At 50.0% G+C, this 13,396-nt stretch overlaps 2 protein-coding genes across 2 annotated transcripts; one reads left to right on the plus strand and one right to left on the minus strand.

Annotated features, from left to right (window-relative positions):
• Nucleotides 1-1,489: 1,489 nt before the first annotated feature.
• On the minus strand, nt 1,490-4,052 carry LOC141464578 (growth hormone secretagogue receptor type 1-like). Its single transcript, XM_074147573.1, has 2 exons — nt 3,296-4,052; nt 1,490-1,797 (listed from the first exon to the last, which is right to left on the minus strand). The coding sequence occupies exons 1-2, from the start codon at nt 4,050-4,052 to the stop codon at nt 1,490-1,492; spliced, it is 1,065 nt and encodes a 354-aa protein (XP_074003674.1).
• Nucleotides 4,053-8,631: 4,579 nt separating this feature from the next.
• TAF9B (TATA-box binding protein associated factor 9b) lies at nt 8,632-12,005 on the plus strand. The gene is made up of 7 exons (XM_074147129.1): nt 8,632-8,692; nt 8,770-8,851; nt 9,112-9,248; nt 9,323-9,457; nt 10,095-10,176; nt 10,979-11,092; nt 11,477-12,005. The coding sequence occupies exons 1-7, from the start codon at nt 8,642-8,644 to the stop codon at nt 11,641-11,643; spliced, it is 768 nt and encodes a 255-aa protein (XP_074003230.1). The 5' UTR covers nt 8,632-8,641; the 3' UTR covers nt 11,644-12,005.
• Nucleotides 12,006-13,396: the final 1,391 nt, after the last annotated feature.

Genomic DNA, 13,396 nt, shown 5'->3' on the forward strand with positions numbered 1-13,396 from the left:
GCAGCAAACGGCTGTTGCCAAAGGGTTATTTCTTTTAACTCTTAGAACGAAGTTGGTAGAGGTTTATTTGGCAATAATATTTCTGATGCTTTTAAAAAGGATAAATTAGGGTTGCAGAGTAAATACTAACAAGACACGACTCCTAAAAAGCGAAAGAAAGTTGTGATTGCCACAAAATAGTCACGTTTCCAGAAAATACCGGTGAAAGCCTCCGGCAGTGCAGGTTGGACGTCAGCTGTTATCCATTCCAGACCGATGTACCCTCGTGGCATTAATGTATTTAGGTATCTTCAGTTTTCTTGTATCGTAATGTTGAGGTATCTCAAACTTATGTTAAAGCTGCCATGCATTGTATTACTAAATTGTAACTATCAAATAGATAATATATTTAATACAGCCAATAAATAATACAAATGTATTCAAATTTGACTCCGGGGTTGTGTGTGGTTTTGTGGATTTTGATTTTTATTTGATTTTTCAGGAGCGGTCGTTTGTATAGTGTGTAATTTAAGGTGAAGGAACAAGTTTAGCGTTGTTAATCTGTGTCGTTAAGAGCTGTCTTTTCTTCCAGAAAGATTTATTTATTATTTCATGGAATCATAGAATGGTTTGGGTTGGAAGGGACCTTAAAGCCCATCCAGTTCCAACCCCCTGCCCTGGGCAGGGACACCTCCCACCACACCAGGTTGCTCAAAGCCCCATCCAGCTTGGTCTTGACCACCACCAGCCTGTGAACCGGTGGTCTGGACCCCGTGTTCACCTGTTTTACAACCAAGGGAGGTGGGCAAATGCCTTTCTCTCGTGCCCCTCTCCCCAGCCACTGCCCACGTGTCATTTGTCCCTGCTCCCTTCAAAGGAGCTCTAAAGGCCGGGATGGTTTCTCGCCGTAAAGATGGAACCTGACCTTGCGGAAAGCTGGGGATAGTTTGAACAAAGAACAAGATAAAAGACCGAAAATGAGGGAAGCAACTCGAGAAACCTGGAGGGTGAGCAATAAATCAGTCTGTAGGAAGAAGGCAACGTGTTCTTAGTCCCGCTAAGTCAGTAATTTCTTGTCACTTTAAAGTACCTTACAGCTTGTATTTCTTACGCTTATTTGCCGAGAGCAAACAGCCGGCCTGGCTTTAGCCTCTACTTTCTCTCTTGGCTTCTTTGGGAAGAAAGTAACTTGAATTGTTTCACAGGTCTGTGATTAATGAAATGCCTGGTCCTCAAAAACGGAGACAAATCCTTCCACAGGAGCTTGGTGGACAGTGTGGCTGGTAAGTTCGCTGAAGAGAAGAGCCCAGGCTCCCCCGTGCCTGCCTCTGTGCGTGCGGGAGTAACGTGAATCGATTCCAACCTTCTTGAAAGTTCCAAACCGATCTCGGGAAACGCATAGTAGCCAAAAAAGACAGCCTTAAAACCGGTTCCGGTCTCCATGTGCACAATCTATTTGGGTTTTAGCCCACAATGTTGCTGGCAAAAGGCTCGGGTTGCGAGAATTAAGTCAGTGCTGAACAGTTGACACGAAAGTACCCAGTTCCGTACCTTCAAAAGAAACCTTCTCGCTCCTGGTCACGCTCCTGCAGCGCCGAGTTCGCTCGTGACGCAGGATTTTGCTCATGGCTTTCCTGTATTTGTGTGACATGACGTTGTAAAGTATGGGGTTTATAGAAGCCCCCAGGTAGAAGAGGAGCATAGCGATGAGGTTGAAGTACTGCGTGAGGTCGTACAGGATGATCTGACTCTGGGCAAAGAGGATTCGGCCGACGTGGAACGGGAGCCAGCACAGCACAAAGGCCAAGACTACGACAGCTAAAGAGGTAAAGAGCACACTTTGGTCACAGAATCACAGAATGATATGGGGTTGGAAGGGACCTCTGGAGATCATCTAGTCCACCCCCCCCCCCCGCCACAGCAGGTCCACCCAGAGCAGGTTGCACAGGAACGTGTCCAGGCGGGGTTTGAATGTCTCCAGAGACGGAGACTCCACCACCTCTCTGGACAGCCTCTTCCAGGGCTCTGCCGCCCTCAAAGCAAAGAAGTTCCTTCTCGTGTTTAGGTGGAACTTCTTATGTTCAAGTTTGTGCCCATTTCCTCTTGTCCTGTCACTGGGCACCACTGAAAAAACACTGGCCCCGTCCTCCTGACACCCACCCTTTAAGTATTTACAAGCATTGATCAGCTCCAGCAGAGTTTATTCTGCCTCTTTAAACTATTTAAGGATCAAGACATGAGGTTGCTAAATTTAACCCAGCAAAGAGAAGACATCCTGCCTTGCCCCAACTGCTTTTGTGCTGTGAGTACCGGTAATCTGAAGCTACGAGGACAGTTGCACACAAAATTAATTGTTTGGAATTAAGCGTCTCTCTACACCCATGTTGTCCATTGGAGGTAAGAGATTAAAATCCGGGGGCAAAGCAGCCTGTACTTAAATTAAGGGCTACTGCCCGCTCTTGGCCTGAAAATCTGAGTGGCCGTTGGCATCCTGTGACAGGTATCAGAGGGGAAAGAGCGGGGACACGCAAGAGGGGTCTCCTCTGGGGTGGAAAAGGGGAGCAAACTGGACCAGGAGGCACTGAGGAAGAGGATGGGAAAACGGAGCACACAATTAGCAAGGAAAACCTGGCAGGAAGCTAGCCGGGGGATGGCTGTAGTACCCCGTACTGAGGGTAGCTCCAGTCGTGGGTGTTGCTGCCTCCCTGGGGACAAGGATCTGGGGTGGGGGGGGGTGGGAGGGGAGCGGTCCCCTTGGGAGGGAGCAGTCGGAGGGATGGGGAGGAGATGGGGAGACCCAAATCCTCCTGGCTTCAGAGGCAGAGGTACCAGCTGGCGCAGGATAAAGATCACGTTTGACTAAGCCCAGGCAGGTGGGTTGTTGCCATCCTGGGCAAAGCCGTAGTCACGAAGCCGGAGAAATTTTGCAGGGGAAATAACCTTTCCTTGCTGTAGCAGAGTAAGAGCCCAGTCTGGTTTTTTAAAAGTCAGAGAATTTTCCAATTTCTTTAATTTTAATCCCACAAGGGCAGAGATGGCAGGGGGAGATGAGGAATGTGATCTCAAAGCAACCCAAAGCCCCGCTGATCTGCTTCCCTGCTGTGCAGAGAGATCCCTTGCCCGAACACCACGCACTCAGAGACACCCCTTCTCACCAGGACGAGCCACAAATTAAGTGCAAATCCATTGATTTTAAATCTATATCACTCTGTGTGTTTTCTCCCTCCTCTCCATCATCCCCCGCATCGCTACGCACCCGGTGGGAGCGATTAAAGAGGGCAGCTCTTCCCGTTAGGTTTTTTTAAACTGCTCTTACCCAGCATTTTGACAGTCTGCGTGTGTGACCTTTTCCTGCCCGCAGCCCGGCAGCCCGGCAGCCGCTTCCCGCTCCGCCACAGCTTCCTGCAGATGAGCCCGTAGAGCAGGGTCAAGCAGAACATCGGCAGGAAGAAATAAATGGTGGAGACCCAGGTCATGGTCTCCAGCAGCCCCGTGCGGGCCACGCTCTCGATGGACCTGCACTCCCGGCTCTCCTGGGGCAGGCTGCCGTTGGGGTGTTCCACCCCGAAGAGGAAGAGGATGGGGCCGGCGGTGAGGAGGGAGCAGCCCCACAGCGCCAGGATGACCCGTTTCACCCGGCACTTGGTGATGGTGGCTTTGGCTTTCAGGGGAAAGCAGATGGCGAAGTACCTCTCCACGCTCACCGTCGTGATGTGCAGGATGGTGCAGTAGGTGCAGGTTTCACTCAGGTAAATGAAGAACTTGCAGAGAAAATCCCCAAATATGTAGGGCTTGTACTTCCAAAGGCGGTAGAGATCCGAGGGCAGGCCAAGGAAAATCAGTGTGTCCGACAGCGCCATGCTGGACAGGTACATGTTCACTGTCGTCCTCATCTCCTGCGAGCGTCTGAAAATGACTATCGTAATCAAATTCCCAGCGACCCCCAAGAAAAACAGGATGATGGAAATTATAGTCACGGGCACCAAAATCTGGACGTCAAACAAAGAAAAAGACTGATCTTCAGAGGAGTCCGTGTCGTTGCCGAAATAGCTGTGATTGGCGATGGAGCCCATGGCTGGTTTTAAAGCCGAGGGCAGGGCTGGCTTCCTTTTTCCCTTGGGCAGAAACCCGAGTCAGGGTGAGAGAGAGGCATGTTTCCCAGCAAGTGTCCAAGAACCAATTGTCTACGCAACGATTCTTACGCGATCAGTTAAAAAAATCAAAATTATATTTGCGACCGTTTAGCTGATGAAGATAAATACCCAAGTGACGATTAGTCCTTTTTTACAAGTAGTGAAGGAATATTAGATTCACACATCCAGCATTCGCCAGACACAACCATTGGAAAACAATATTGACCAGTATAAAACAATATTTACCCTTAGCTTCACACTGTTTGGAAAAGGGTCTTTTTTTTTTTTTTTTAACATTTCCTTTCAAGTCCTGTGAATCCCGCTAACTGCACAGAGCCGGGTCTGGCAGTGGGGCTCCGGATCGATGGTGGAGGAGCTGCAAGGGGAGACAGTCACCCCAAGAGGAGCCGGACGGGAACAGCCTCTTGGATGCGCTCTGTGGTTTGCCAGATCCTTCCAGCACGACTGGAAATCTTTAGGCTGAGATGTTCTCCTCGAGGCTCCGCAGAGGAGCAAGGAGGCTCGCAGGAGGTCAGTGCAGCTGGCAGACACGGGGTTGCTTCACCTGCAGGGTGGTTTTCCTGCCGCCGGTGACGACGACGCTGTTTGTGCAGGGAGGTCCCCGGAGTGCTGGAGTTCCCTGGCACAGTTTCTGAGGAAATCAGCTTGACTTTTCACAGCCGCTTCCCACAAGGTCATCCACCTTCCTCTCCCCACCTACACACCGCTAATGATGCTGCACTAAATACGCACCCCGGGCTCCGCTCTTCTCCTTGCCCTGCGCAAAGTGCCTGCAGTTACCAGGTAGAGCAGAACAGTCCTTTGATACTGGAAATTTAATTAGCCCATTTGGGCCAGTTACATAATTTTCCATCATTCCGTGTTTACTCAGGGCCTTTCCCACTTGAGCTCCTCCCCAGCATATGCCGCCGAGTGAGAACGTTTCTACTGACACTGCTTTAATGACATTATTAAGATAGGATGGGAAAGCCTTTATTTGTACATCAGTCTTCAAAATGAGACAGTCTGACACTTAGCCCTGATTTACTTTCCACTTCAGAAAAGATCAGAGATGACGAGCTGGAAAGTGCGGGGGAGGCGAGGGGAAAAGGGGCCAGCGCGAGGGAAAACGCGAGGGAAGGCTCCCGGGAAGCTGGAGGTTAACGGCACGCAGCCAGAGAGCAGGGACACTCGGCACCGGAGAGGCCGCTCAGCTCGACAGCAGGATGCGTCCGGCTACAATCCTTGGAAATTCCTCCATAACTCAGGAACTGGGGCGCTGGCAGAAGTGAGCAGGCTACCCAGTGCAAAATTAAACCCCCTCCATTCTCCTCAGAGCTCCGCTCTTTGCTGGTTTTTTTTTTTTTTCTTGTCTGAAGGACTAGTCAAAAGCCAGCATTTTTGTGGAGCCAAATAGTGTGGGATTTGGGCTCGAAAAGGTCAGCGCTGAACACAGTCACCGCATTGTGTTGACAGAGCCTTGGTTCTGACGTTAGGGAGAGTTCTGCTGCCATTTCCAAAAGGTGGAAGCGTTGGCTGTGGAGTTATTTTTCCAAGAGGTTTAGGCACCTGAACACCTCCAAAAAAAAAAAAAAACCCACCCCAAAATCAAACCCAGCAGCCTGTGTGCCAAGGCTTTACTTTGCTGCACTTCAGACACCTCTACAAAATCCACCTAAGAAGAAATTCCCACTGCCTAACTCTGCGGTGGCAATTTAAATGATGCACCCCGAGCAAAGCTGAGCCCCGGCCGACGTGTGCTCGCACGGGCTGAACAGCGTGCGGCTGCCGTCCCCGTTTCTTCGAGCAGATCGCTCCCAGCTGGGAGACAGTTGCCTCTGATGAACGTCCCCGGTTTGGCGGTGGCAGATGGAGGAGTCAACGCTCGGCCGGGCCACGCCGTGACCCGGTTTCCTGTTTTCCAGTGCTGAAAGAAACCCCAGTGTCTGGGCAGAGATGAAGGGTGACCGCTCTTTCATTCAGGACGCTGTGCAGCCCGCTGAAGGCAGGCATTCACAGCACGGCCGTGCCCCAGAGGACTGGCCGTGGGGAGGAAGCTTTCACGGCCAGGCAGAGCCGCTCCAGCTCAGCTGCCCACACGGAAAGCATTTGTGGCCTTGGGGACAAATAAGTCCCCTGTGGAAACTGGCTCTGCAAAGTCTTCTCCTCGCTGCTGGTTTCCAAGCAGAAAAGCTGGAAGTAGCCGCAGCTCTTGGTGGTGCTGTTCAGCCTGGAGAGTCACCCCTGCGCAGCGGGGTTGGTGGAGAAGGTGGTCACAGCACAGCCAGAAGACCTGGGGGCAGGCAGAAGGGTCTTTGCCTGCTCCTGGGGGTAAACTCAGAGCTCTTCTGCAGTATGGAGTATCTTTCTTTTTTTACTGCATCGGGAATAAACAGCAGTGATGGCGGACGGCCCGATGATGCCAAGTTTCAGCCCAATCCACAGCCTGCATCCCGTCCGAGGTGGAAGAGCTTCCCTCCCCCTCTTCCCTCAAACAAGGGGGAAAAAAAAAAAAAGTGGGTTTTGTTTGTTGTCTAAGGTCAGTGTCTGGAATTCATCCTCCGTTCCCTCCTCGCAGGATGTTTTTGTGTAATACACTCTGACTCATGAAAGTCAAATGACTTGGACTACAACGCTACAGCGCTTCCAACCAAAGAGCCTCAGAAGAGGCATTCCGGCTGCCGGCACCTCCAGCTCTGGCTCATGCTGGACGTGGGTTTTCCAGCTCCTCCAGCCGCTGCTGCAGCCATGGAGCTGCCTCTGCCCCCCATCAGGCACCCCCATCATCAGCAAACCCACGGCGGGGGGTGGGGAGGGGGGCAGCTGCCAGCCGCCTTCTCAGTACAGATACGCAAGAGCCAAGACCGGTTCGAATGTTACATCAGGAAGAGTGTGGCCAGCAGGTGGAGGGAGGTCATCCTCCCCCTCTGCTCTGCCCTGGTGAGGCCCCATCTGGAGCACTATGTCTAGTTCGGGGCTCCCCGGTTCCAGAAGGACGGGGAACTGCTGGAGAGGGTACAGCAGAGGGCTACAAAGATGATGAAGGGACTAGAACATCTTTCTGATGAGGAAAGGCTGAGGGACTTGGGTCTCTTTAGTCTGGAGAAGAGAAGACTAAGGGGGGATCTGATCAACACCTACAAATACTTAAAGGGTGGGTGTCAAGAGGATGGGGCCAGTCTTTTCTCAGTGGTGCCCAGTGACAGGACAAGAGGAAATGGGCACAAACTTGAACATAAGAAGTTCCATCTAAACATGAGGAGGAACTTCTTTACTTTGAGGGTGGCAGAGCCCTGGAAGAGGCTGCCCAGAGAGGTGGTGGAGTCTCCGTCTCTGGAGACATTCAAAAGCTCTCCTGGACACATTCCCGTGCAACCTGCTCTGGGTGGACCTGCTTTGGCGGCGGGGGTTGGACTAGATGACTAGCCAACCCCATATCATTCTGTGATTCTGTGATTTGCATCCAGGTAGGCTGAGTGTATGGCTTCCAGGTGCTAAACATCATCTGAGATACAGATGAGAGGCAGAGAGAAAGTCTCGCTGCTGCTGGAACGTTTCGCAAGGCGTTGCAGGCATGAATCAGAGGGATCACAAGTGAACAGCTGTTTATTTCTCCTTGCTCTCAAAGGAGGTTGGCTTCTCTTCCCCCCCCGGATCAGCTGGTCCAGCGCAGACATCATGTCTTTCTCCAGACCTTGCTTCGTTTGGACCGTCACGGCTAATGACAACATTATTGCAACTTCTTCTGGTATGCTGCTAATCCCCGCTTGACAAAATCACAAGAAAACAAAATAATTTTTGGTTCTGTTTTGCCTCAGGAAGTAAGAGGGAAATTTTGATGAAACTTGTGTGGAATGTATGTAGAAATCCTTCAGCTGCTAGGAAAACAAGCTTAAAAAGTCCTGCTGCCAATACTCTCATTTTTCTTTAATCTGGGACATGCTGACAATTTAAAAAGTGGCCATCACAGTCGTTAATGAAGTAACATGCCCTTCTGTTTCATCACTGGACTATTCTGCAGAAGGGAGGGCAGGGGACAATTCCCTGATCCCATCAGACTTGGTCTGTGCCCTCGTGGATCACTTTTTGTCTCTGCAAATGTTTTTATTAGAAGAGAATTTATGCATCACAGAAATGTAGGTTTTTAAAAGTAAAAAGCAGGATAAAAGCCCTACGGAACCCAACACTGGCCTGACTCGGGGAGGGAGCTCAGGGGCCTGTGACTCCCCACCCCCGCATTCCACCCCGGGGGGGACACCAAAGCTCCCGTTTGTGCCGTGGCTGTTAGACACCTCGAGGGCTTGTTTGCTTTGGCACAGAAAGGAGGAACGGCAACACCCGCACGGCACAAGCTGCTGCCAGGACACAGCTTCTTCCCCTCAGCGCCGCCGCGGCCTGCGCCCGCCCCGGCCCCGGCGCCGGCCAGGCCGCGTCTCCATGGCAACCCCCGCCCCGGCCGGCCGGCCGCCCGCCCGGCCCCCGTAGCCGGTCACGTGACCGGAAGCGGCCGCCTGGGGCGAGCGGAGGCGATGGAGCCGGCCAAGATGGCGTCTCCCAAGAGCGCGCCCAAAGACGCGCAGGTACCGCGGGGGCCGGAGGGGCCGGGGCGGGCCGGGTGAGGGTGACGAAGCTGAGCTGTGCCTTCTCCGCCCCGCAGGTGATGGCGCAGATCCTGAAGGACATGGGAATCACGGAGTACGAGCCGCGCGTCATCAACCAGATGCTGGAGTTTGCTTACAGTAAGGGATGGCGGGGCCGGGCCGGGCCGGGGGCTCTGTCGGGGCCTGGCAGGGGCGGCGGCGCTGCTTCTGGGGAGGGAAACGCCGAGTGGGGAAGGGACGTGCTGTCTTTAGCCGTTTTTCCTTGAAGGGGTTCCCTTCTCAGTCTTTAAAAATAACCCTGGAGGAAGCGGTGTTTTCGGTGAAGCCTGAGTGGGATCGGGAGAGGGAAGATTTATTTCTTTTAATTCAGCCGTAGTGAGAGGTGCTGTTTTCCAAAGGGTATGTGACAACTATACTGGAAGATGCAAAAATTTACTCGAGCCATGCAAAGAAGTCCAGCGTCGATGCGGATGACGTGAGGTTGGCCATCCAGTGTCGCACAGACCAGTCGTTCACATCTCCGCCCCCGAGAGACGTAAGTAAAACTGTGTTGATAAAAACAGAACACAGCAAAAGACCACGGCGGGGAATGTAACCCTGTCTCTTCAGTTCTTGTTAGATATTGCGAGGCAGAAAAACCAGACGCCGTTGCCGTTGATAAAGCCTTATTCTGGACCCAGGCTCCCGCCTGACAGATACTGCTTGACAGCTCCCAACTACAGACTGAAGTCCTTACAGAAGAAGGTAAGGGGTTTGGGTAGGGGAGGATTCACCTAACGCCCACGTTGTTTGTCAGGAATGTTGTTGGAATTAAGAGTTTTCCACCCCTCTGAAGGATATGTGTGGGCAAATACTGACCTCTGTGTGTCCGAAAGAGTGTTTCAAACTAGGTCAGGGGTTTTTGTCTCGAGGGATTTGCAAGTATTCTTATTGCTAGCTAGTTTCAAATGCAAAGTGTAAAACGCATCTGTGAGTCTTTTTAGTATTGAAGCAAAATTGTCAAGTTGAAGTGGTAAAAGGCAAAAGTAAGGCTTTAGTATAAATATCGAAGGGTATTTTGTACTTACACCTTAGTTGTTTTTGCTTTAGAAGAAAGAGAAAAGGTTTACTTTGCTTGCTGGAAAATACTGACTGTCTCGGTGTGTAGGATTTCATGTTTATTTCCCACGTTTTAAAGAAAGAATCTTAAAAGTTGAACTTAAGGTTGAGATGGGATGTGCCTTGGTGCTAGTTGTGAGAACTTCAGTGTTGGCTTACAAATTGTGTATTGTTGCTGTGAAATAGGCTCGCGGTGGTTTTGTCGGAAGAACCATTTGGTTTTTTCTTGTTAAGAACTGTTAATTTCTAACGGGATGCTAAACTGGGCATTCTGTCTTGACAGGTTTCTTCCTCTGCGGGAAGAATAACAGTCCCTCGCCTGAGCGTTGGCGCTGTGAGCAGCCGGCCCAGCACCCCTACTTTAGGTAGGAAACAGCTCGGTTGGGGTTTCCCATGTTGATTTTATGAAGGAAAAAAACTAACGAGGAGGAATTTAAGGCCTCCTTCTACCACTGAGGACATGTTGGGTGCCACCTGAGCTTGGTATCATTTGACAGCATCAGAAAAATTAAATTAGTTTCAAAAAGATTCTTGTAATCTTTGATACGTATACACATTACTGACGTTCTCTATTTTTATTCCTGTATTCGTGATAACTCCTGTACGTAAGGAGACTATGCAAGAAACTTAATAAGATTGAAGGTTTTTTCCTCAACTTAAGCGCTACGCTGGACTACAAATAGCGCTAGATAAAAATCCATTTTTAAAAGGTTCACAAAATTTATGACTGAGGACGTACACTGACATATTAGTGTGTGTGGTTGCAGCCTAGAATTGTATAGATCTTGAGTAAATGTGCAGTTCTGCCTGAAAATCTGACTCATATATAACCAGTATCACAGAATCATAGAATGGTTAGAGTTGGAAGGGACCTTAAAGATTCCTTCAAGGGGACACCTCCCACCAGACCAGGTTGCTCCAAGCCCCATCCAGCCTGGCCTTGAACCCCTCCAGGGATGGGGCAGCCACAGCTTCTCTGGGCAACCTGGGCCAGTGTCTCACCGCCCTCACAGCAAAGAATTTCTTCTTCATATCTCATCTAAATCTCCGCTCTGTGTTCCCACTACTTTGAAAATACTAGGTTCTGCTTTGAGAGCAAATATATGAGTGCAAGTGTTTTATTTTTTTGTTTAATTTGTCTTTTGACTGAGTTGTTTTGAATTTCAGGCACACCTTCAGCGCAAACAGTATCCGTCTCAACAAAAGTCGGCACCCCGGTGTCGCTGACCGGGCAGAGGTTCACCGTGCAGATCCCCTCCTCTCAGGCAGCCGTCAAGTCAGGTAAAACACAAGCTGTAACGATCTTTTGAGTGGAACAGGAATTAATTTATAGTAATAATGTGGGTGATTACTTCACCTCTTCTGTTTTTTAATCTTGCTAATCTTTCGGGTCTCCTTACACGAGGCGGGCAGTCCCCTCTCTGGTCGTTCCAGTAACTTCCAGTTTTCATTCCTATTTCTAGCACAGTGGAGTCAACCGGAACGTGGAGTGTTTCAGGCAGATTTCCCTTACAGCATTTTCCTGTCTTCTCTACTTCACCTTCAGGATCACTCCAGGTTTTTCAGCCTGGAATGTTCTAGTAGCTGCTTTATTGCCTTGGAAGTTCTATTTCAGTGTGGGGAAATTCAACTGTCATTTTATCAATGTCTTTCTTTTTTTCACAGCCACGCCGACTACTCCGACAGTTCAGAATGTTCTAATTAATCCTTCGTTGATTGGCCCGAAGAACATTCTTATTACTACAAATATGGTGTCATCACAGAATACATCTAATGAATCAAATCCCTTGAAGAGGAAGCATGAAGATGATGACGACTACGATAACTTGTGACGAAACTGGCCCGTCCCCTTCCCTTCTTCCGTGATTCACATTGAGTCTGAGGGGTTTCGCCGGGAGTTCTTTGTAACCAGCGTGAGAGTGTGTAAATACGCCGTTAAAACACAGCTGGGTGCGGAGTGAATGAGAGAGAGAGATCGTTGCCTGCGGAAGAAGGAAAAAGCAATTGATCTTTTCCTGTGTCCTGTAATGCCTTTTGAGCTTCAGCAGCAGTGATGGTGAGCACTGGTCGCTCTTACACAGAACAGTCTTCGCGTCTCTTCTGTCGCCTTGTTTCTAACGGCCGTGTCGGTGTCTCTCAAGCCGGGTGAGCCAGGTGCTTGTACAGCCCCATGATGAGTAAAAATGATTTTTAGAAAACACCGGGTGGCGTCACGTAGACTCATTTCAACACCAAAAACACGAGTCCTGGGTGAGGTGGGATATAGCTGGGGAATATCAGCCTTTTTTTTTTTTTTTTTAACCCCTCCCAAATACATTTCCCACTTCAAGGTTGTGTTAGTCGTAGTCACTGTGCAGGTCCAGAGGGTGTGAAGATTATCTCTTTAACAGTAGACATGCAGACAAAAAGGCAAGGAGGGGATTTCTGGAGAACACCTACTGAGGCTGACCTCTGGTGTCCCATTAATCCATGGTTTCTGTTGGCCTTAACACCTACACCAGCAACTCAAAAATTAGCAAAGAGGTAAAATCCCAGCCAAATTTGCTCTTTATTTATTTCCAAAGAGCTGCGCCTTGTCTTTGGAAGGGCTACATGGCTATTTTTTTGAGTGCTTGAACGTGTTCTTCACCACTTCCAGAAGAGCCTATTGCATTGTCAAACTGCGTTTAGCAGCCCATCCTCCCCTCAGGTTACATGTCAATGCTGATGTTTCTATACAGTGATGGTTCTATACATACAACCCTCCTTGGGGTGAGTTTTAATATCGGGCCCTGACCCCCCTCTTTTCCTGGGTTCGGGGTGGCGGGGAGGAGGAGTGTCTTTCAGCTCGGAATGAGCCCAGAACCCAATCTCCAAACCATCAAGGCCGCTTGTGTGAGTCTGCACAAAACCACAGCAGGTGGTGTCCATGAGTAGGACAAGTTCACTTTAACCACAGGCATTTGTCACCTCGTGTTTCACCTGCAGGAAGAGTTGTTGCCTTTGTGCTGTGCCTTTGTTCTTCAGCTGTGAGATCATCCTGACTCAGTTTCTAAACCTCTGCGTAAAGGAGGGGAAGGTTTGTGGGATGAGGTGAGTGCCCTTTCGCTGGGTAAAGCCCTCAAAACATACAAGCTTGTTTAAAGAGTTGTAGGATGCTTGTTTCAAAGCTATCGGGGACTTTTATCTGCTTGAAAAGTAAAAAGATGGCTGAAGGTAGAAGAACAGTCCTCTCATAGCTCCTTATGGAACGGTGGCATATGTGACTAGGTGGGATTTGTGTCCTGGGTGACAGTTTTCACAGGTGTCCTGGGTTGAGGTAGAACACCACCAACTTTTTTGGTTGGTACCAACAAGGAGGGGCTGGTGGGGAACGTCAAGTTCAAGAATAGCCTCGGCTGCAGTGATTATGGAATGGTAGAATTCAAGATTTGTAGGGCAGCAAGGAAGGTGTGCAGCAAGCTCGCTATCCTGGACTTCAGGAGAGGAGACTTTGGACTCCTGAGAGATCCTTTTGGCAGGGTCGTGTGGGAAAAAGAACTGGAGGGGAGAGGGGCTCGAGAAAGCTGGTTGGCACTAAAGGATCACCTCCTCCAAGCTCAGGAG

This window comes from Numenius arquata, chromosome 5 (genome assembly GCF_964106895.1).
Source record: "Numenius arquata chromosome 5, bNumArq3.hap1.1, whole genome shotgun sequence".
NCBI classification, from domain to species: Eukaryota; Metazoa; Chordata; class Aves; order Charadriiformes; family Scolopacidae; genus Numenius; species Numenius arquata.